Genomic DNA, 23,200 nt, shown 5'->3' with positions numbered 1-23,200 from the left:
GGTGTAGTAGTGTTAAAATGACGTGGAGTCACATTTGTAAAAGGAAACAAAGGTAATTATAATTAATTTTTAAATTAGTCTAATTAGAGGCATAATTGCCATATTTTTAAAATTGTTCCGAGTTGCCATTAACTATTGATTATAGGTGTGGATTGTCTTTCTTTTTCATGTTAGTATAGACATTGATAAAATAAAAATACGGCAATTCATAAAAAAAGAAAAAATAAAGGGTGTGTTACATTTGGTTCCTTAAGTATTTGTTAAAATTATTTTAGTCCATTAAGTTTATTTTTTTGACTTTAGCACCCTAAGCTTTAGTTTGTGCATTGGTTTGGTCCCTCTGACAAATTTTTGGCAGATTTTGACTGTTTCAAGGATAAAATGATCAATTTAAATTCAACTTTCTCACTTAAGTTTGTAAAAAAAATCAAATTAATAATAATTTTCGATAGGAAACCATTTTTTCTTTCATATATTTTTGTATGTTTGATGTAATTATTTTATGTAAATAATAATTTTTTGAACTCTTGTAAATATAATAATAATATATTGCTTAACTTAAATAAAATAATCTTTTTTTTATTTTTAGAAGTTACAAAAATAAAATATAATAGAATTATGAATATATTTTATAAAATTTATCTAATCTTAAAATATATAAAAAATCTAATTTGAAAAACCCTTAAAATGAATCAAATCAACCAAAAAAATTAGTTAAAATTTATATTCTATCAATTTTCTGTTTGAAATTCCAAATATTTAATAAATATTGTTTATGTTTAACTTTTTCTAATTTATATTTAATTCTTAAGATGAAAAAATACTGACATTGCTTTTTATTCATTATTATATTTTTGAACTAAATAAATTTTATAAAATTTATTCATATTTTTTATTTATTTAATTATTGAAAATAAAAAAAGAACTGTTTATTTTAAATTAATCAATATGTTATTATTATGTTCACAAAATTTTAAAGTTATCATTATTCACATAAAATAATTATATTATGTTCAGTGTACAAATATAGAGAATTATTTTTTGGCTTAAGAAAAGGACTTGATACACTTACAAACTAAAGAGACTGACATGAGAAAAAATTAAATTTAAATTGATAATTTTATCCTTCCAAAAATTAAAATTCGATCATATTTTCATCAAAAAATGGTTCGAGAGATCAAATTGAGATAAAATTTAAAAATATTAAAATAAAAAAATAATTTTTTTAATAAATTAAAATGATTTTAAATAAAAATTTAAACGACCAAAAATAGCATTTACTCTTTCCTAAATTGAAACTTTAGAAATTAGAACATTGACGAACACGACGTCGTGTGGCAGCCAAAGCCGGCTATTTCCTTTTGCAGCGTTTCCCCCGTGGACGCCAGACAGAAGAAAAGCACAAAATACAGACATTTCTCGCAATTAAGTCTTTCTTCTTCTTTTTCTTGTTTCTCGTAACCCTCAGAAATTACCGATCGCCACATCAATGGCGGTCAGGAGGCGCGAAGCTCCGAAGGCCGGCGGGGTTAACCCGAATCCGAATGCTAGCACGAAGGTGTGGCTCTTTTCTTTGCTGCTGACGCTTCAGTACGGTGCTCAGCCTCTCATCTCCAAACGTTGTACCAGGTGTTTTATTTTAATGATTTTCTTTTTTTTTTGTTCACCTTGTTGTTACTGATTTGGTAAAGTACTGGAACCGCAATCAACATTGTTGTGCTTTTGAGGAAAGATTGCTTCATTTTTTAGGTTTTGATTCGGAATTGTGTATGGTTGTATCCGATATTGCTTTCTGTTTTATTGGAGGTTGGCTGTATACTGTGCTAGTTGTATGTGGCTCTAGAGAAATTATTTGCTTAAGACATCGTGAATATTGAAGAAATTGAGTACATTGATTACTAAAGTCATTTAGTGTACTTATAAGGTTTCAGATTGGGCTCTGTATAGTGCATACTATTGATTGATTACTCCTGGGCGCTCTGTCCATATATTGCCTTTATGCTTACTCTGGTTGGATTGATCGCTCTGGGTGTTTCATCCGCCACCAGGTGCTTTCGGTTTGTGCTCTGGTCTGCAGATCATTTTCCTTTGTTTTATTGTTTCCATTGGTTAAGTTTTGCATCTAGTGAAATTTGTCAGAACCATTACAGCAAGTTCTCCGCCTGTGCTCTTCAAGATGTGGACGGTCGTCCATATAATACGTACTTCAAAGGTCTGGAATGGAATTTCTTCTTCTGAGGAAATGCAGATTCTGCACATTCAGCCAACCACATGCAGTGATTTAGTATTCCCCTTTTTTGTGCATTATAGATTTATTGGGCTCGTCGTATGTGGTTTATCAGTAGTTAACTGCACTAATTTTTTCATTTTACTATGAGCCAAAATCTTAATGCATTAGAAATAACTTTTCTGACAACTTACATGTTCTCTGTCATATTTTCTTCTTCATGCAGTCGAGAAGTTATAGTGACTTCATCTGTTCTGGCATGTGAGGTGGTTAAGGTAACTCTTGTTCTATACTTTCTTCTCCACCTAATTTTCAGGTTTTGGTTCGTTTGAATTTTAAGTCTCATTTGGAAGTGTGATAGGTGATCTCTGCTATCATGCTTTTAGCGAAAGATGGAAGCTTGAGAAAGACATTCAAAGACTGGACTTTGATTGGCTCTTTAACTGCATCAGGACTTCCGGCTGCCATCTATGCGCTGCAGAATAGCTTGTTGCAGATCTCATATAGAAATCTTGATTCACTCACATTCTCAATGTTGAACCAGACGAAACTCTTTTTCACAGCATTGTTTACTTTTATCATATTAAGGTACTTCCTCATTTTAAAAAGTTGCATTTCTGTCATGTGGCACATGCAACTATCAAATTGGAAGCCAGTGATCCCTCTACTGTCATGCTTTTCTTAGCACTATCAGCATTCTCAACCTTAGTTACAATTATGTTTGCTGCAGGAGATCACAGCAACTTGTACTGGTTTCCTGATTACCAGTCCCCCCCACCCCCCACCCAATACAGGAGTTGGTTTTAAAATTTTAATATGCTTTTAAAATTTCTTAGGAGTCATGTTCTTCTTTTTGGTTCCATTAACAGGCAGAGGCAGTCAATTCAACAGATTGGGGCTTTGTTCTTGTTGATAATTGCTGCAATCCTTCTTAGCATTGGTGAAGGCTCAAGTAAAGCATCTAGTTCACGTAATCCAGATGAAATCTTATTCTATGGGATTATTCCGGTCCTGGTAGCTTCTGTACTTTCCGGTCTGGCCTCGGCTCTGTGTCAGTGGGCTTCTCAAGTAAGCAAAATAACTTAATGCTCCTGTTTGGATTTGAAAGCTGTGTCTGCTCATATATTTACCCTTTCTAGTTTGCAACATTTTGAACAAAGGTCAAGAAACATGCATCTTACTTAATGACTGTGGAGATGTCTATAATTGGGAGCCTTTGCTTAGTGGCTAGCGCATACAAGTCTCCAGATGGTTCGGCTATCAGACAACATGGCTTCTTTTATGGGTGGACTCCTTTGACTTGGGTAAATATTCTCTATTGATCATACCATTACGAAGTATACATGGAGTCTAAATCATGATCTCCTGATGCGCAAGTATTGAGTTTTCTCTACTCTTTGTGATCTTCATGATGCTTCCTATGTAAAAAATCAAGATGAGATATTAACTCTGAAACTGATAAGTGAAAGGCGTGTTTATTGGACTCGGAGCTGTCTTTATCACTTCTAAGAGTGTATGTGTATTCACACTTGTGTGCCTAATGAGAAAATGTCCCATAGTATGCTCAACGCATTAATGTGGAATGTATAATGTCTTATGAGCTAACAATTTCAACAACATTTTCGGTATCTCGTGTGAGATTTCATTGATTATACATGACATTTAGATAGTTTTGCATGCTGTATAATTTCAAGTTTCATGATTTTTGTTGTTCCAGATTCCTGTTATACTCAATGCTGTTGGTGGAATTCTTGTTGGTCTTGTGACAAGTTATGCTGGTGGTGTCCGAAAGGTGAGTTTTCAGATTTTTATTCTAAGTAACATACTGCCATAATCTACAGTGAGATACTATTGGGTTCCCATTTTGAAAAATCCTTTATGCTGGGTGTCCAAAATAACAAGCATCTGAAATTTAAAACCACGAATTTTCTACATCGTTGAGTTGGGAATTCAACGGCCCGAACCATCTCAATGTTATAGTTTTCAGATTGAAAACAATGGATTAAGCTGCATATCATCCATAAGGCCTTGATAGTCTGTATGACATGAATTGTCTCTGAATAGGCATGCCCATGCACATGACTCAGAAGAAAGACAAATGCATGTTAACAACTTCCAAAGTGGTTGTAATTAATATTACTATCATCAGTGATTTAGATACTCTTCTACTGTTTTGCTGACGGTTTTATTTAATCATTCGACATATATGCAGGGATTTGTCATTGTTTCTGCCCTTCTGGTCACTGCCCTTCTTCAATACATTTTCGATGGAAAACCACCTTCACCGTACTGTCTTGTGGCTCTCCCGTTGGTTGTCACTAGCATATCGATCTACCAAAAGTACCCATACCGTGTCAGAAAGAAGGAATTATGAGTTAAAAAGACAAGCTATAACATTAAGGGGGGAAAGGTTGCTTTTATACATCATTAGTTTGAATTCATGTGTATCGAAACATCAGAAGAGTGAGGAAAATCGCTCGAAATTTTTAATGAGCCAACTTTTTCCTCTTAGGGCAAGGATATTGAACTATTGAAGAGGGCATGGCATTCTGTTGCTTGCTTTCCTTCATTTGTTCTTCCTCATAGTAAATGTTGTGACATTGATATCTAATCCAGCATGATACATGCATCATAATGTGCAATTGGCTGACTCACCTTCAGTGTTTGTATGTTGCTGGAAATAATAGAGAATGATGTGAGATTTATCAATTTCTATTTCGGATGTATCATCTGTTTTTGCTAATTTTAACAATGTAGCATATCACAAATCCTGCAGTATACTAACACACACTGATTCAATTTCTCTTTGTAGGTTCAAGTTTTTTGGGAGGGTTAATTACACTTAAATTCCCTCTATAAATATGAAATTACACTTTTTCCTAAAGAAATTCTAAAATTACATTTATACCTCGTTCAAGATTTAACTGTTTACACTTGGTCTTTTTTTGTTATGGTTTGAACCAAAAAAATGTTGATATTAGTAAAAAATATTATATAAAATTTTAATTTTACTCCTTATTTAATATTTTTATGTAATAATTTTGTACTTATAAGAGAAAAAATATAATAATGTTAACCCTACTTCATATATATATATATATATGTCAAAAATATACATGTCAATATTAAATTAGGGGTAATATGAAATATTTAAAAAAAATTTTTTGTTAATGTTAATATTTTCTTTTCAAATCCTAACAGAAATAGATCATGTGTAAACAAGAAATTTTTGGAGGGTTGTAAGTGTAGTTTTGAAATTCTTTTAAGAAAAAGTATAACCTCATATTTTTAAAAAAGGTTTAAGTGTAATTAACCTTTTAGGAAAAGAAATAGTATAAACCATCATCGTAATGCAATTTTCTGCTGAAGATAACAGTTTCTTTTCTTTTTTTTCCCCCTAAATGCTATTACTCTTATTTGTAGGATATTCAATGGTATTGGTGGACAAAATTTGGATCAGAACTCAGGACTTCCCTACAAAGGAAAGGTGATGCTAATTCAACTTACTGATTGTTGGCCCTAAAATCATACTTGTGGTACCTATGATTCTGAATAAGAGACTGTGGATCTGTATAGTTACTTCAAAGGATGGGATATGCAAGGGATGGGTTAGAAATGGGATAAAATGGGAGATGACACTAATTTATCACATTCATTTTTGGTTTACTTGTATGGGATATTTGAGGGGTAATATTATCTTATGTCTATTTGGGAGGATAAAGTGGACAGAAATTGTAACATAATGCTTAATTTAATTGCTTTTTGTCCAAATGAAGCTCAAAATTATGTAAAGGGACCAATACTTCTTATTTATGCTTTCATGCTCAATTGTAACGGGAGTTGTATTCCTTATCTATTTCATCTATTGCTTCAACTGTAAGAGAGTAGTACTCTTTATTTATAACTTTCTAGATGTCTTTAGGAAGTTAGTACTACCCGTTAGAAAAGAGACACACAGTTGTAGCATGTCTCAAATGATTTGGCATCCATGCTTTGCCATTGCTTCAAAACGGTGTTGTTTGGAGGAGTATGTGGATGAGTGCTACACCAAAATCACTTACCTCAAGGTTTATGAAGTGATGATCAATAAAGTCCTTGGGTTAAAGGACTACATCAAAACTGACATATAGCCTTGCAGCCTCCAAAAATGAAGATCAAGAGGGGCAGGCCACAGAAATTGAGGAGGAAGGGACCTAATGAACTCCAAAACACATTCACGAGAAAAGGATTAACTCACACATGCATGAATTGTTTTGAAGTAGGCCACAACAAAATAGCACCACATCCAAAGTCCAAAGATTACAAGGTTTGCTTCTTTAGTAATTGTCTGCAATTCAAACTTTCTTACATTGACTAAAGCTAACCAAAGATGTTTGTTTTGTGATAGGCACCTCCAGCACATGATCAAATGCGTAATGCAGGCCAATATGCCCCTCCATTGGGTCACGAAGATGCTTTGGGGTCTCAACCAAAGATGGCTACAAGTGACAATATAAGAACAAGTAGGCTATCAAGGAAGAAGGAATGCAACTCTCTCGAGGAAGAGGCAAAAAAGTTATCCTTCATCAATACTTGCATCTAGTACACTACCAACTGCTCTTGAAAATATCCCGCCTATTGCAACCACCAATACCAGAAAATGAACCAAGAAGCCAACCACTTTTGGGAACATCAGGAAAAATCCAAAAGAAGGGGATGGAAGTCATAAGCAGCAGACTGTTTTTTTTTCAAAAAAATTGAAATTTCTGTATTATTCTGAATTTGTGGTTGTGTTAGGGTTTTAGTGTGGATTGGATTAATAATCCATGCTAATCACTTGTTTTCTTTCTATGACATTGATCCCTGATAATGAGGGCATGATAGATAAACAGGGCAAGCTTGAATTTTGGTGTGATGGATGAAATGCAAGCTTCCACCACAATCTACCTCTCTTTTATTTAGGGTTGTAAATAATATGAATTGAATAAAAAATATTATTATTCAAACTTATGTAATTGATATCAAGCTTAAAAAAATCATTGTTCTAATTAGGGGTGCTAAATGTAATTTTTCAAACCACAAAAAGTTTACGTGTAATTACATAAAACCACATTGGAGGGAAATGTAACATCCCTAATATTTTTGGTTCCACAGTATTAAAAAATATTGTAAATGTGGTTTCATGGACTGAACTTGTTGAACCAAATTTGTTAGGCTTTAGGACCACATATGCAATATTTTTTTAATCTCGTAAGACAAAAAATATTAATTCCGTAAATTATGAGATTAAAAATGCAACACCTTTTATTTTATAGGACAAAAAATGTAATTCTATCTAAATAAAAATAGGAACGGCGTGAAACAACTAAAAGGTTAGTTTAATTTTAAGGTCCCTGGTGGGCTCTAAATACCTAATTTCAGTTACGGATTATTGACTCTCACAATATTCGTGTACTTTGATTTTTATGGTTAACATTATCATCATTATTATCCTTAAGTTGTTGGCTAACGCATTTAAAAGATGCTATATGACTATGGAGATGTTAATGAGTTCTAATTTAATTGGTGAAATCGATGTTTCATAATTCTAAGGTTATAACTTCGAACTCCGTTAATGTATTTGATATTGATATATGATCTTATAGTTATCGGGCTGCTGTTAGATATAGATATTTCACATTGATTGTTTCGATTAATTCAATAAATAATAGTCTATCACTTTCATTTAAAACAAAATATTAAGGGATAACTGCAGTTTTGATCCTCTGAATCTGATACTAATTTAATCTCGATACATGTGTTCCATCTTATCAAAATTCGATACATCTATAAATATGTAAATTATAACTATATTTTATAAAATTTTGACATAATTATGAATACTACCTCGTATTGAAAAATTATAAAGACTCTCCTTAAACAAAAAATAATTATGTAGTCCTAGACAATGTGGTAGAAATTACTATTTTATCCTTGTTGAATTTTTTCTTCCTAATCCAACATATAAAATTAATATATGGTGTGTAAAATGAAAATTTCAAAGCTGGAATAGCTCAGTTGGTTAGAGCGTGTGGCTGTTAACCACAAGGTCGGAGGTTCAAGCCCTCCTCATTAAAAAAAAAAAAAAAAAAAGAAGTGAAAATTTTCATAGAATTTATTAATCCATAAAAATACTATAAATTATAAACATTTTAAAAGTATATAGTATTATAACTCATAATTCAAAATAATATTTTAATCCGTTCATCATAAAAATAAAAAATTCGATGAGATATGAGGAAGAGTAATCAAATGAACCAGACGAATATTTGTAATTTTTTTAATAACAAAATTATATTTATAATTATATCAAATTCATTAATTATGTAATTATGACATATTTAAGATTCACTACCATTCCAACTCCAAAATTGAATGAATAAATTAAAATTCCCAAATAAAAACGTATCGACTATCGAGAGGGGAAAAAAAAATGAAACTACTATAAAATTAAAATATATACGCTACGTTCATGAAACTCAAACTCGCAACCTTTCTACTGTAAGGCCTCAACAAGACTTAACAAATAAATTACAATAATTCATTTGGATTCATCAAGCAAAAAAGTTTGTTCAACCAATACATAAACATGACTTAACAATATTACAATAATATATATAAAGTGAGACAAATATACGTATTCAGTAAACTCGAACCCATAACCTCAAATTTATTGATGAAACCTCAGTTTTAGCTCTAACAAAAGACTAAGACATGATGGGTCATATTACAAAGGACACATTTGAAATTGAAATTGTGGTGAGTTGAGGCAAGTCCATTTGATATGAAGTGGAACCCCATGAAGAGTTGCCTATAAATACACAATTTCAAACACGTCTTTACGTTACTTACCCATCAAAACTGAATCCCACCTCCCCCACTGCTCTCTTTCCTCGCCATCCTTCATAGATTCAGATCCGATCATCATCATCGTCGTCCTCGTTGTTGTCTCTCTCAATATATACTGCTCCTATGGCGGTGGTGTCACCATTAGCAAAGTACAAGCTGGTGTTTCTGGGCGATCAATCCGTCGGAAAAACCAGCATCATCACCCGTTTCATGTACGATAAGTTCGACACCACCTATCAGGTAAATACACATATTTACATAGACGATCGTGCACATATACACACACTCACACACACACACATATATATATATATATATACATATATATGTATGTATGATATGTGAGTGTTTGACATTTTCGTCAGTCTCTTATTTTAGTTTTTCAATTTGTTAATGAAATGTCTCGATTTCTTTCTTTCTCAGTCCAGTGATCAAATGTTATGATTTGATGTAGATCTTGTTGAGGCGAGCTATTGAAATTGTAGAATGTTTGATTTCTTCTAGAAATGTTTGACTTGTCATCATTTAGGACAGTCTTTTTACTGTTTTATTGATTACTAATTTTCACTTCTCTGGTAGAAGGATATTGGCCTTCTTTTCTGCACACACAATACACACGCAAATAAACCTGGTTGTGGTAATATGACTCAAACAAGATGGGTTATGAAATTAATGTGTACTATTGACTGATTAATTAATATATAATATGAACATTTGTGTTGTAATTTTCTTAAAATTTTTATATGCAGGCCACTATTGGCATTGACTTCTTGTCAAAAACTATGTACCTCGAGGATCGAACGGTTCGCTTGCAGCTGTGGTAACATATTCTTTACTCTTTCCACAGTTAGAGCAAGCTAAAAAAAGCATCACCATTTATGTCTTAGGTTTCATTTAAATATGCCGGAGACATAATTACCAGTTACATACGCTTTATAGGATTTGAACATGAGCTTGTCAACTTGGGACACATTTGGACTTTCAGGTTTGAAATTCAGCAGTACTTGGTTCCTGTCTCCTGGAGTATTGGGGTTGGACCATGGATCATAGTTTCATAGGATTAAGTGTCGTGCCATAATTTTCTTATGATATTTGAAACAAGAGATAGTCAAGAGAGATTAACATAGTACTGGTGTTGAACACTTGATCATAGTTTCATAGAACTAATTGTTGTGCCCATATTTTTTCTTATGATATTTGAAACAAGTTGTGCTTATGGGGCCAGGGATACTGCTGGTCAAGAGAGATTCAGGAGTCTTATTCCAAGCTATATCAGAGATTCTTCTGTTGCAGTGATTGTCTATGATGTTGCCAGTAAGTTCTTACTGGTCTGTTAAGCCTTACATCCCTGGCTGGGTGCATTGCAAAAACAGCAATGCGACACATGCTGTTCTTGTTGAATTTCTCCACTAGCTAATTAATTCTTGTCCTCCGACAATGTTATTTCGTTCTTTTAACCTGGCAAAGTCTCGTAAGAATCAGTTGTTCTTTGCTGAATTTTTCTGTCTTTGCAGATCGGCAATCATTCTTGAACACTTCAAAGTGGATTGAGGAAGTAAGAACCGAACGAGGCAGTGATGTTATTATTGTTCTTGTAGGGAACAAAACTGATCTTGTTGATAAAAGGTGAGAGGAGTTCCATTTTCTAGCAGTCTGAGGGACAAAAAAAAGCATCATGAATGTTTGTGCGAATTTTTGCAGAAAACACAGTTGTGCTTGAACTTATCTTTATTATCCTATAAAATAAAAAAAGGAAACGTACTAAAAACTCCCAAAAACACACACACTTCTTTATCTTTCTCTCTTATCCCCAAAAAACAAAGAAAAACACTTTAAAATGAAACTAAAAATCCCCTTTTCTCTTGCGTTCTTCTGTTGGCGTAGGGAGAATTCTGAATTGATTGTCTTAAATATGACTCTGCTCTACTTAAAGGTCATGCTCTAAAGAACACTAATTCCTAGCTCAAGAATCAACCTTAATGTCCACATCAAGTTTTATCTAACCGAACTAATCATATTACAAGTATTATTGCACTAGTCATGCGATTTATTACTGTTTTTACTATACACTAATTACATGGCAAGTGAACCCACCATCTCATTTTTTGAACCTACTCCTAACTAAAACTTCCTGTGTGAATGACGATTTTTCTGCATCCTCAGCTCAAACGGCAGACAGAGACTTGTCTAACTTTTTAGTTGAGGATGATTTGTTGCCATGTTTTAAGCGTGTTTTCCGTTCTGCAATTCCTGGATGAATCAAAATTTATGATATCATATTGTTCTTGCCTTATACAGGCAAGTTTCGATTGAAGAAGGAGATGGTAAGGCTCGTGAATTTGGTGTCATGTTCATAGAAACTAGCGCTAAAGCAGGTTTCAATATTAAGGTGAGGACTATTGCATTTTGAAGAACATGAACTCGATTGCAGCTTCGGGTTCTCCTATGCACACTGCATTGCAGTTTACTGATTTTCTTTATATCAGCATTTGCTCTAAGTGAACACTTTGATGTTTGTTGTGGATTATATTTTGATTTAGGGATAACTTGCATGTATATATCACCTGGATTTGTGTATATCACAAAAAAAAATCCTCAATTTTGCAATCCATACTTCCTTTGGAGTGATATTTTGCCTTATTTGTTCGTCCGACCATTTGGTTTTACACAGGGCAAACCCGTAATATAATGCACAACTGCAGCTGATATAATAACAATGTTGTTTCTCTTCTGGAATAGATCTTCACCTATTTTTATTGGTAAACATAGTTTACGTGGTGTCTTATAGTAGTCGGATGTTTGATTTTGAAATTTTGACATTATCAGAGTCTTAGTCGAAATTTTGCAGGGCGTGTGTTTGGTTTGAAAAATCAGACATGAAAAAACCGCAATTTATCACAGTACGTTTAAGTAGTATGAATATATGTAACTAGTGCAATTTTATTATATAAATAGTCAATTGTCAGTATAATTATTCTTCCGAATTCATGTTTATGGAGTCGCTTCAGAACTTCTGCATCTAAATGTAAGTTGGTTTGCAGCCCCTATTCCGGAAAATAGCTGCTGCACTACCAGGAATGGAAACGCTTTCCTCCACAAAGCAGGAGGACATGGTCGATGTGAACTTGAAGCCGACATCAAATGCTGCCAATGCGGAGCAGCAAGGAGGAGGCTGCGCATGCTAGAAACTGTACCAAAGAGTGAGGAAAAAGTAGGAGGCAAGGGAGGGGGAAAAATTGGAAGTTTTCGCCGCGCGTGTGTGTGTGTGTCTGGTGACATACCATTGAGTTTTTTTATTATTTGGGATGGAGGACTGGAAGTACTAGGAAACAGATTAATTTTAAAGGCTGGAGACTGATCAACTGGGTGGTATTCCACTTCGGAATGCTTAGGTTCAAAATTTGGAGAATTGTATTTTTGTACTTAAATCTTGTTTTAATGTTGGATTTAGGATGGGAACTTCTTACTGTGTATCTTGATTCAGCTTAGAGAATGTGATTTAATTGACAAATTGTGACTGGGATGTCTTTCTTTTCCAAGCAATTGGTCTTTGCACTCCCTGAATGTAGTTAGATCTGTTTTTGAATTGAAAATCTTATTGGGTTAAGGCTTTTAATTTCATTTCGTTATTTAATTAAACTAAAGTGGATTTTCTCCATTATTATGATGGATTTTTCAAAGGGTTAATCTTAAACCCTTTTTGGAAATATAAAATTATATTTTTTTTCAAAGAAATTTTAAATTACACTTACGCTCTTTTCTAAAGTTATCTGTTTACACCTAATTCTCTTCTGTTAGAATTTAGATGAAAAATATTAATGTCGGCAATAAAAATGTTATGCAAAATTTAATTTTACTCCCCATTTAACATTTTTATTTATATTTTTGTACATATAAAAGGATAAACAATATATATATGGAGTGAGATTAACATCATTATTTTTTCTCTTATTGGTACAAAATTATTACACAAGAATATTAAATAAGGAATAAAATTAAAAATTTCATATACCATTTTTTTTTTTTTACTAACGTCGGCACTTTTCGACCAAACCCTAATAAAATGAGACTAGGAGTAAACAATGAATATTTTGGAGAGGGTGTAAGTGTAATTCTGAAAGTTTTTTGGAGGAAGTTGTAGTTTTGCATTTTTAGAGGGGATCCAAGTGTAATTAACCCTTTCAAAGTTGCATCAAATATTGGAGTGATTTGAAATTCTTAAAACTCTAATTCAAGTGTTATGAGAACAATCTTAGGCCTAATAAACCAACCCCAGGCATGTGCTTGAGTAACGCATGCCGAGGGTGGGGGTTCAACAGAGCAACCATGAACCATCGAGATTGATATATCATTCACGATGACATCAGTATATTCAGATCTAATGGTCACCACCCCATATAGGTTTCTACACAAATGGAAAGCATGAAAGCATCCCTCCAAAAGGCAACAACTACATGTAAAATTTTGGCACAAAAGCCTCTTCTACAGCAAAAAATCTCATATTGATGAGCAATATGTAAACCGAAAAATTTGTATACAGGGCAAGTTACCAATTGTTGCATCTTAGAGCAGTTCCAGATGTTTCAATATGTACATTAATGAAAAACTTACATCACTGAACCAAAAACAGGAAGATACAGTAAGCGGAAAAACAAAAACAGGAAGCTATGATCCTAACAGATTCTTCCATAAAAGATGGCAATAAGAAGGCAGAAGTTAAGTATTTTAGACATTACCAGACACATCACTGATTTGCCTCACTCTCAGTGTTAGGTATATTAGGATAATCGTTCCCATGCTAGACCTGAGAAGGAAAAAGACCATTAGATGTTGAGTTTTATGCCAAGGAAGTAACTAAAGCATCTTGAGCCAAAGAAATAAAAGAAAAGAGCAAAAATACCACGAGTTTTAACTATGAATTGAGAGTTCAAGAAGATTTTCAATGATAAAATGAAAAATCACAAGATATCAGTGAAGTTAGCTCTTCGTCTGTCTGTGCAAACCACATTTATACTCCACTGCCTGGTGATATTATACAACATATGCATAATACAGATGACTTTTGGTCATCACATATAAATAGTAGAACTGCTACCCTTTTGTTCATTGTGTGTATCAAACAAATTACCAAAACAATAACAAAAATAGCTAGGGCATTTCGTGGTAGGTCTCAATAATTAAAGCATGCATGAGTAACATAGCGTTGTGATTGAATCCCATCAAGAGGTAGTTCCTGGCCACTAGATTTTTCTTTTTACAGCAGAAGGCCAGAAATATCAAGATTAAACACACAATATCTCTTGGGAAGAAAATTTCTTCACCATTTTTCTTTTTGCTAACATCTAACTTGTTGAAGATTATGTGGGCCCTGCTTCGTCTGCTTGGCCATACCTCAATTTCTATTTTTCCTTTAATGACAAGACATTCTTTAACTCAATATCGATGTTAAAAGTAAAGTTTTACATACGGGACAGCTCAATAAGCACAGTATAGGATGATTGAGCTTACAAGACCGAGAAAAGGAGAACTACTCTTCTTGAATTGAATGAGGGGGATCGCTTGTATTTCCTTGATCTATTAGTAGGCGTTTCATAGACTCTCTCCAGTAGAAACTTATCTGTTATACAACACAAAGAATGTTAGGGAAAAACTGAATCTCATAATACGACATATAACATGGTAAATATCATATGAAAAAGAAGAACATGTTCTCTAATAACATGAATTTATGATGGTTGAGGCTCACCTTAAAACATGATTTATACAAGTTAAGCATTATGAGATCCAAAGATGAAAATAAACAAACGGAATGACATTAGAATGGACATAGCTGATATTCAAGGGCAGCTCATACAACAGGTTAGTGGTACTAGTACTACATGGATATTTGCATGCTGGGTAAAAGTTTCTGTTATCATATAGGAGTTCACTTATTTTTCAATTTCCCTTCACATTATTAACATAAAGGCACTACACAGGCACAAGCATAAACATAGTGCATAAGAAATGGTGTGCTCTTTATGTTTAACTTGTCACAGAAACACTTTATTACATGTGGATCTTTAAAGAGAAGTGCAGAAATTTCAATTGATAGCTTGCACTGGAATTCGAGAAGAAGTGCCTATGCACAAAACCTTTGGAATAGGCAAAAAAAAAAACAGATTGCAATATTATGAATCATTGAGAAAACAGAAATCAGCATGATTGTGGTTGCTTAAACTACCTCTTGAAGTGAACTTTGGTAACTCAACCCCATGTTTCATCAGGAGCTGCATGAATTTTCCTCCTATTTGGAAGCAGATCTCTCTCTGGAATGCCTTCTGTAAAAACAATTCATTTCAGTTTCAGCTCATGCAATGGGTTCAGTATCATCCTAAGAGAACATCATCCATGGCCAGAACACAAAACAACTCTTGATAACATTTCAAGGACATTGAACAAACAAAGCACATTAATGAGAATATAGAGACATACTGCTACGGAATCGTCAGACTTCAAAATGACACCAGATTCTTCGTTACACATGGGAATTTCTGCCTTTCCTTTCTCAATGTCCACATCCAGGACAGATGGTGCATAATTATTCAATTTATCCACTTTTATGTTGATTTGATTTTGCAAGTCAGGCTCAGAATTTAAGCACATCTCGCTTTTCACCAAAGTAGGAACCTCCACATAGCTAATATTCAACGGGAGCTCATTCTGCAGGTTAGGGGTTCCTTTGTCAGGCAAAACCACAATACTGTGGACATTTTGGCACTGAGAGAAACAAAGTAAAAATCATTCAACAGGATCACATAAATCAAAAAGAAAAACTAAAAGTAAAGGAACAATCACATCACAAATCAAAAGGGATAAACAACAAGAAAAAATGCTTGAAACTCTGGGAAACAATATATGAACCTGAAAGCTAGTACCATCAGACCTCATGTGCAGCCACACGAACAAAGACACAAAAATATCAAGATACTCATAAACTTATCTTTAATAAGCCCGAAACGAGCATACATGAGGTCCTGGTTAATATATTTCCTTCATGAATTGCCGAAGGTTAGAGTGCATCAATTAGTCGTATTACATCAGTTTTGGGTTCAAGTATTCACCAACTATTGCTTCAACCTCCAGAATAGATTGGTTGTATTAAGATGATCCGTAATGCAAACAAATATATCATCATCAAAGCACATGATTCTATAGCAATGGAGCACAAAACACGTCAAGTTGTATTAGACTAGCAGTTAAAGTTTCAACTCAAATGTTGCCCCACGTTAATTCCTAACATCCAAAAAAATACAAAATCTAAGAGAAATAGTCAAGAAAACACACCGAATCACGGATTAAGTATTGTGTAACCAATAAAGTACCATGACGCACATAAAGCACAAATTCACTGAGTGGTCAATTGTGACCAACCAGGCACCTCTTCGGCATCATCACCTCCAGCCAAAATCCAGAGCTACGCAATAATAGTTTTTGTCCATACCTCAATGGCGTCATTCAGATTTTTACCCAAGTAAAAAGTGGAAGTATGACCTCATACTCTTTCCAACAATTTTTACATTCTGAGAAATTGATTCCTATAGAACGTAAAGAAGAAGAACAGGAAGAAGAATGCGCAAACTTAATCAAATTCAGAGACAATATCACTATATTAAAACGTTCCCATCTTTGCTTCTAAAAGTTACTATTACATTTCAGGTCAACGGTAATTACCAGCAGAATCCAAGAAACAGAACAAAATTTCAATGAACTAAGAACAAGTTAAACCAAATCTCAAGGAAAACAACCAGCATTGCGGCAATTTCTTAGCTAACTATCGTATTCGAATTCAGAATAACTGAATCGCAGAGTTGAACTTCGAAAGCCACAACAAGATGTTAATAACAACAAAAAAACACAAAAATGCAGCTGAAAATGGACAAAGAAAGGCCATATCCCAATGCTTTTGAAGAGGAAACAGGAAATCTCACATCTTCACTGGAATTGACCGCCATTGAAGAAACAAGGAGCGGAGAGAGAGAGAGAGAGAGAGAGAGATTTCCTGAAGTCAGAGGTGTGTTCCGAATTCTCTCTGCTGCGGTCTGTTTACGAAATCAGATGAATGCTAATAGCCTACTATGTGCATGTATGTATGTATCTGGGGGGGGGTGTTACACAGGCACGAACTGCCACTGCCAGGAAAGCTCCTGATCACGACATTGATGACCACGACAAACATTTCTGCCCCTTTTTCCTTTGGACGCATATGCCCCTCGCTATGCTGTCTAATGACCGTTTTTGTACTTTCCTTTTCTTATTTCTTTTTTATTTATTTATTATCTTTTATCCTAGCACTAATGGATTGGGGTGTCCGTAATAATTTTGCTCTATTATTGCGAGAATTAGTTATAAAGAAAATTACGAATTAAAAAATAATCAAATTTGAAGGTATTTGAAAATCGATCAGATCCAACATGCTTCCTTCTCATAGGATAGTTATATTCCCTTTGAATTTGAATATTTCGTATTTTTTTAATCAAAGTATCTCGTACACCATCCAATTGAGAATCTCCTTAATTAGGAGGCCTAGTATATTTATACGGTTAAGATACCTCGTAATCACTTCAGCTAGAAGACCTCGTATTTTCTTTAATTAGCGTGCCCTTTATGTTATCCAACTGAGCCACTTTGTAACCTTTTCAATTAGGAAGCCTCTTATACTATTCGATTTTCGATTAAGATGCCTCGTATTTTTTTCAATCAGTGTACCTCGTACATTATTCGACCAAACCACCTCGTAAGCTTTTCAATTAGGAGGCCTCTTATACCATTAGGTTAAAATATCCCATATGGGTCCAATGTAAATAAATTCTTCAATGTGGACCTAAAGGAAAGGAATAGTAACATAACCTTTTTATTTGTATATTCCCTTTTTCTTCTAAGTAAAAATGCATGTTAGGTCCTCAAAAATATCAGGATTGGCTTTTCTAATTGAATCTTCTTTTTTATTATATGTTACGGGTATAAAATCTTTTTTTAAATAAAATATATAAAAATTTTATCATTATTTATATCCATATAATATTGAAAATAAGCAAATTATCCCTCTGTAAAAAAAAAATAGCTATCTACCTCTTTATCTTTTTTAAAAATTGAATAATTTACCTCCCCATCTAAGAGGTAAACTGCTTGATTTTAAAAAATCATAGAAAGGTAACTCCTTTTTCTTTCTTTTTTTTTTCCCATAGGAGGTGTTTGGCACATGCTACTTATTACAGGGATGTTGCTTGTATTTTTATTTTTATTTTATAAAATAAACAATATCATCTTTATATGTGTGGCGCGTATATATTAAATAGAATAGAATGTAATGAGATTTGGAATAAAAAAATCTAATCCAAAAAATATCACCTCAAAAGCTACTAACAATTATTGCACCTGTTGGAAAGAAGCTTTGAAATATAGGATAAATTGTACTTTTGATCTCACACGATATAAGGTGTTACAATTTTAATTCCACAGTTTACACATTTTAGTTCCATGGGCTAAAACATTGTAGCGTTTTGGACCAAAATGCTTTAATTTTTTATCCTATAGGACCAAATGTGTTATAATTTTTATTCTATGGGACAAAAATACAACAATATTTTATCATATGAGACTAAATGTGCTAAATCTATAAACTGTGGGACCTAAAGTACAATATCTTCTATCCTGACCAATTTATTTCCAACACTTTATTTCATCTTAATGCGTCAATTTCATTCGTTATTTATTTGCGGTTTATAGCCTCATTATTATAATGATTTAATTGTGATTTTAAGGTTAATAAATATTTGACTATTGAATTTTGTATTTGTGTGGCCCATTTAATTGCCCAATTAATTTTACAAATTATTTACAATTATTTCATTAGCCTTCTTCATTTAGCACATTGGGAGATTGATCTTTTTATATAGTTTATGAGTTTGACAAACGCATTTTCATACTCTCACAAGTGTTTGAGGGTTTTGACAACGTGATTGAAGAATTGGTTCATAATCTCTTCATAGTCGTGCATATAGGGTGAGATGCTGCTGAGAGATAATGAGGTTTTATCTTCGAGTCATGATCAATTGTTAAAATCTACACATAATTAGGCAGTCATGATTTTAAGATTACGACAAGTATCATGACTCTCTATCGGTGCAGCTTTATAATTTTGGAAATTCTTGTCTGGACCAGGTTTGGTCAATCCAAACCAATCACAGAGCAAGTGTTATGATTGATCATTTTTTCTAAACTGTACATCAATCACATGACAAGTATACTGCACTTACCATATAATTAGTTCAGATTTAATCGAGTCGGATCGAAACTAAAATTTTCCTATAATTTCTAAAGGTTATTTCTCATTTTATATATATGATACTTTATTGTACTAATATTTTATATTATGAGATGTATATTTGAAATATTATAAACACAAATCATACAATTAATATCCAAAAGGGCAAAAGATAATTTTCGTCCCACAGCTATAGGCCATTTTCGTTTTAGTCCCGTAAGTTTCTAGGGTTTCAATTTGGTCCCGTAAAACTGAAAAATTCGTAATTTCAGTCCAAATTTGGCCGAAAAATTTTGTGGGTCGCCGGAAAAAGTCACATGCGATGCATGTGACTTTTAAAATTGGGGGCTCGATCCTGATTGGCTGGAGAAGCTGATGTGGCGCATATGTGGCACATACGTGGAAATTTAAAAAAAAAAAACGCTCTCAAAAGAATGGCAAAGGTAGAGGACGGCTTTTGTCGGATCTTTGAACAGAGGTGACCAAAATTGATGGGACTGATCTCAAAAGATTCACCAGAATGAGAGGCGTTCAACGATAGTCTTTCGAGCCGGTGGTTCGTTCAGACGAAAGAGAAAACGCCGGCAGAAGGTGCAGTCACGGCGAACGACGACTGAGATCTTCAAAATAATGGATCTTTGCACCTAGTTGATGAAAATGGATGAGACTAGTCCCATTAGAACCGCAGTGAGGAGACGAATCCAATGGTACCAATCCGCGATCGTGGGTCATCCTGTCGCCGGCGAATCGACAGGAATTGTCCGCGGCGGTCAATTTCAAAGCCCAGTCGTTGTCGTGGTCGGATCGCAAAATTGGTTGAGGGGTTTTGTTCTCCTTATTATGGGTAATCGAATGGTATATGTGGTGGCTAGAAATTTCAAGTAACGACGGCGAAATTGAAGAGAGAAGGTGGCGGCGAATGGTGGGGATTTCAAGACTTTGATTTCCTGTCAATTTTTTTTTTTAATTTCCACGTATGCGCCACATATGCGCCACGTCAACTTCTCCAGCCAATCAAGATCGAGCCCCCAATTTTAAAAGTCACATGCATCGCATGTGACTTTTTCCGGCGACTCACAAAATTTTCCGGCCAAATTTGGACTGAAATTGCGAATTTTTCAGTTTTACGGGACCAAATTGAAACCCTAAAAACTTACGGGACTAAAACGAAAATGGCCTATAGCTGTGGGACGAAAATTGTCTTTTGCCCATATCCAAAATATCACCAAAACTTTCTTAACCTACCTCAGTAAAAATTATCTTATCATCAAATTTTCCGTGCAGAGAATTTAAGGTACGAGATTATTGGAGGATACAAACGGTCATGGATGGTAGAGTTGTCTCTGGCTGTCATGTAGCTGCATGTGAATTGGACGGACTGTTGCAATGAAGGAGGCGTCAAATCAACGCCATGCAGCAAGGGAGAAAAAGCATAAAGTGTCAGTCACGGGCTAGCAACTATTGTTCAAAAACTGAAACTCAGTGTGGGATCACCCACAATTCTTGCGACGATTCTGTTTCTTTTTTCTAAAAAAATGAAAGCGATAATCTTCTCCTACGTTTTAGTACTACATTAATATATAGAATAAATTACAACTATTTTTTTTAAAATTTATGAATATTTTTTTATTATTTAAAAAATTATTAATATCCCTTAATTTTAATGATCGTCTAACAATTAGTCCATTTTATAGTCTTCATTAGGTTTTCATATATTTTTTTTATAAACTGACTAAAATACCCTTATGGACTAAAAATTATAATTTTATTTATTTTTTATTTTTTTTTATATTTTTATTGACTAAGTGGATTTTGTTTTTTATAAATTTTCAAATTTTTCCATCCATTCCGTTCGCTTTTTTTACAAATTTTTATTTTTATTAATAAAAATTACAACAAGAATATAGTTAACAATTTCATAACCCCATTCAAAAATTAAATAATTTCATCAAATATTATGGGGTATTATGTAATTCTTCAAATAATGAGGGATATTTGTAATTATGTCAAACCCCAAAAAAGATCGTTGTAATTTGCCCTAATATATAATATTTTTTGGAAATTAAATTGTACAGTAGGGATGCATATATATGTGTTTGTGTGATATAAATCATGAGATAGAAAATTTTTCATTTTGATGTGGGCAAACGATCCATACACATTGGTTGCAGATAAAAAACTTAAGTGGCTTATAGGCTCTTAGGTCTCCTCTCCTTAGTGAGATGTTTTTTAGGACAAAGATCATAAGATTTTTATAAAGTCAAAACGAATAATATTCCGCGTAATAAGATACCAAATGAGTCACACTTGAAAATGACGTTTGAAACACAATGTTCGCATATAGTAAAGTTAAAAAAAAAATATCAAAATTGCTTGAATCAATAAAGATTTACCATCAACACGATCGTGCAGTAGTTAATAGTTTTCTATTTGAGTAGTCATGAGATTCGAACTTCATTGAATCCAAAAAATTTGCTGCTTCAATACGTGTATATTATGAACTGACAATAGTTATAAATAACAAATGAGACGAGCAGAGTCGGACCCTGCTCAGTACCCACTCCAAATTGGGAGGGTTTAGTCCAGAATTATTAAATTCAATAAATTTAGTTTTTGCAATTGCTATGCAATTGATACTAATAAAAGAAAATTAATGCAACAATTATATTTTTTTATATGATAAATCAATTATATTATTAGTGCTCGATATATATTAATTATCAACAATTTTTTCTAAAAAAATATTGGTAAATAATAATATCATGAATGAAATTATGTTGGGTTGGGAGGCAACTACAGTTCAACAAGATGGTGAAAATGACAGAATCATGAAAATATTATATGAATTGGAAGTATAATAATCAATATAGATACATTATTATTAGTCGAGAATATGAAAATACATAAGAAATCATGGTAGCTGCATTATTTGGAGGTACCAAGTGGAGTGGCCGTGCAATGTGTCTAGGCCCTGGCCTTATAATTGCCATGGACCCAATGTTTCACTTCCTACGCTACACATTTAATAATGTACCTTATTATATATTATTAATTAAAAATAAGGTAAATGATAATACATTTTTTAAAAATTTATCATAATTATAATTATCTTATCATATAAAGTAATATAAATATTTAAATATCTAATGAGACTCGAACTCGTAAAATATGATATATATATATATATATATATACTAATCAATAAATGTTGAATTAGTATCAAGGTGGGAGCTCTAATTTATTTCTATTTGACTAGGCAACCCCCTTTTCTTAAAATTAGGAAAAAATAAATTGAAAATTAAATAATGCACTAATGTATGGAGTTATAGTGCATGGATACGAATATGAAAAGACACGAACACTATAATATAGAGAATTTAAAGAAAGACTAATGATACAATACGGTACTAACACGACTCTATGTGTTATACTTTTTAGTTTATACATTCGCAATTTTTCATAAAAATTTAAAATATACAATGAAAAGTATTAAAATAAAAATATAAAATAAGCATGTCGTACATTTAATTTCTTAATCAAAACATATGGCTTAGAAAATATACATAAAAAGAACATTAAATGTATTCTGAACATGTCGAACATGCCAAAAAATATGTTCCATACTGTGTGCTTTTTGTTTTTTATATTTTTGAATATGCAGATATCGTTTCAAGGCGTGTCTGAATTGTGCTCATATTCAACACGTGTCCGATACTATTTTGGGTTCAAGTCAACAATTTGGGACGAAGTTGAGGACCTCAATGTAAATGCACAAGACCCCAAATTCAACATCAGATCAT

General features: G+C 33.2%; 3 protein-coding genes across 4 annotated transcripts; 2 read left to right on the top strand and 1 right to left on the bottom strand.

Moving 5' to 3' along the window:
- LOC105176462 (CMP-sialic acid transporter 5) lies at positions 1,350-4,953 on the top strand. The gene is made up of 7 exons (XM_011099275.2): positions 1,350-1,629; positions 2,454-2,502; positions 2,589-2,815; positions 3,097-3,295; positions 3,388-3,531; positions 3,945-4,019; positions 4,440-4,953. Exons 1-7 carry the CDS (start codon positions 1,490-1,492, stop codon positions 4,599-4,601), a joined length of 996 nt encoding a protein of 331 aa, XP_011097577.1. The 5' UTR covers positions 1,350-1,489; the 3' UTR covers positions 4,602-4,953.
- Positions 8,928-12,292, top strand: LOC105176459 (ras-related protein RABH1e). The gene is made up of 6 exons (XM_011099268.2): positions 8,928-9,334; positions 9,844-9,914; positions 10,320-10,408; positions 10,609-10,720; positions 11,393-11,483; positions 12,136-12,292. The coding sequence occupies exons 1-6, from the start codon at positions 9,218-9,220 to the stop codon at positions 12,277-12,279; spliced, it is 624 nt and encodes a 207-aa protein (XP_011097570.1). The 5' UTR covers positions 8,928-9,217; the 3' UTR covers positions 12,280-12,292.
- LOC105176460 lies at positions 13,553-17,227 on the bottom strand. 2 transcript variants are annotated; one of them, XM_011099269.2, is made up of 5 exons: positions 15,998-17,023; positions 15,569-15,853; positions 15,318-15,414; positions 14,603-14,711; positions 13,553-13,898 (listed from the first exon to the last, which is right to left on the bottom strand). In XM_011099269.2, exons 1-5 carry the CDS (start codon positions 16,022-16,024, stop codon positions 13,820-13,822), a joined length of 597 nt encoding a protein of 198 aa, XP_011097571.1. In that variant the 5' UTR covers positions 16,025-17,023; the 3' UTR covers positions 13,553-13,819. The 2 variants fall into 2 exon arrangements, with proteins under 2 accessions (XP_011097571.1, XP_011097573.1); XM_011099271.2 differs by lacking the exon at positions 15,998-17,023 and adding an exon at positions 17,065-17,227 and having other exon boundaries at positions 13,558-13,898.

Source organism: Sesamum indicum, linkage group LG13, assembly GCF_000512975.1.
Source record: "Sesamum indicum cultivar Zhongzhi No. 13 linkage group LG13, S_indicum_v1.0, whole genome shotgun sequence".
Lineage (NCBI taxonomy): Eukaryota > Viridiplantae > Streptophyta > Magnoliopsida > Lamiales > Pedaliaceae > Sesamum > Sesamum indicum.
This window is presented reverse-complemented; position numbering and strand designations above follow the sequence as displayed.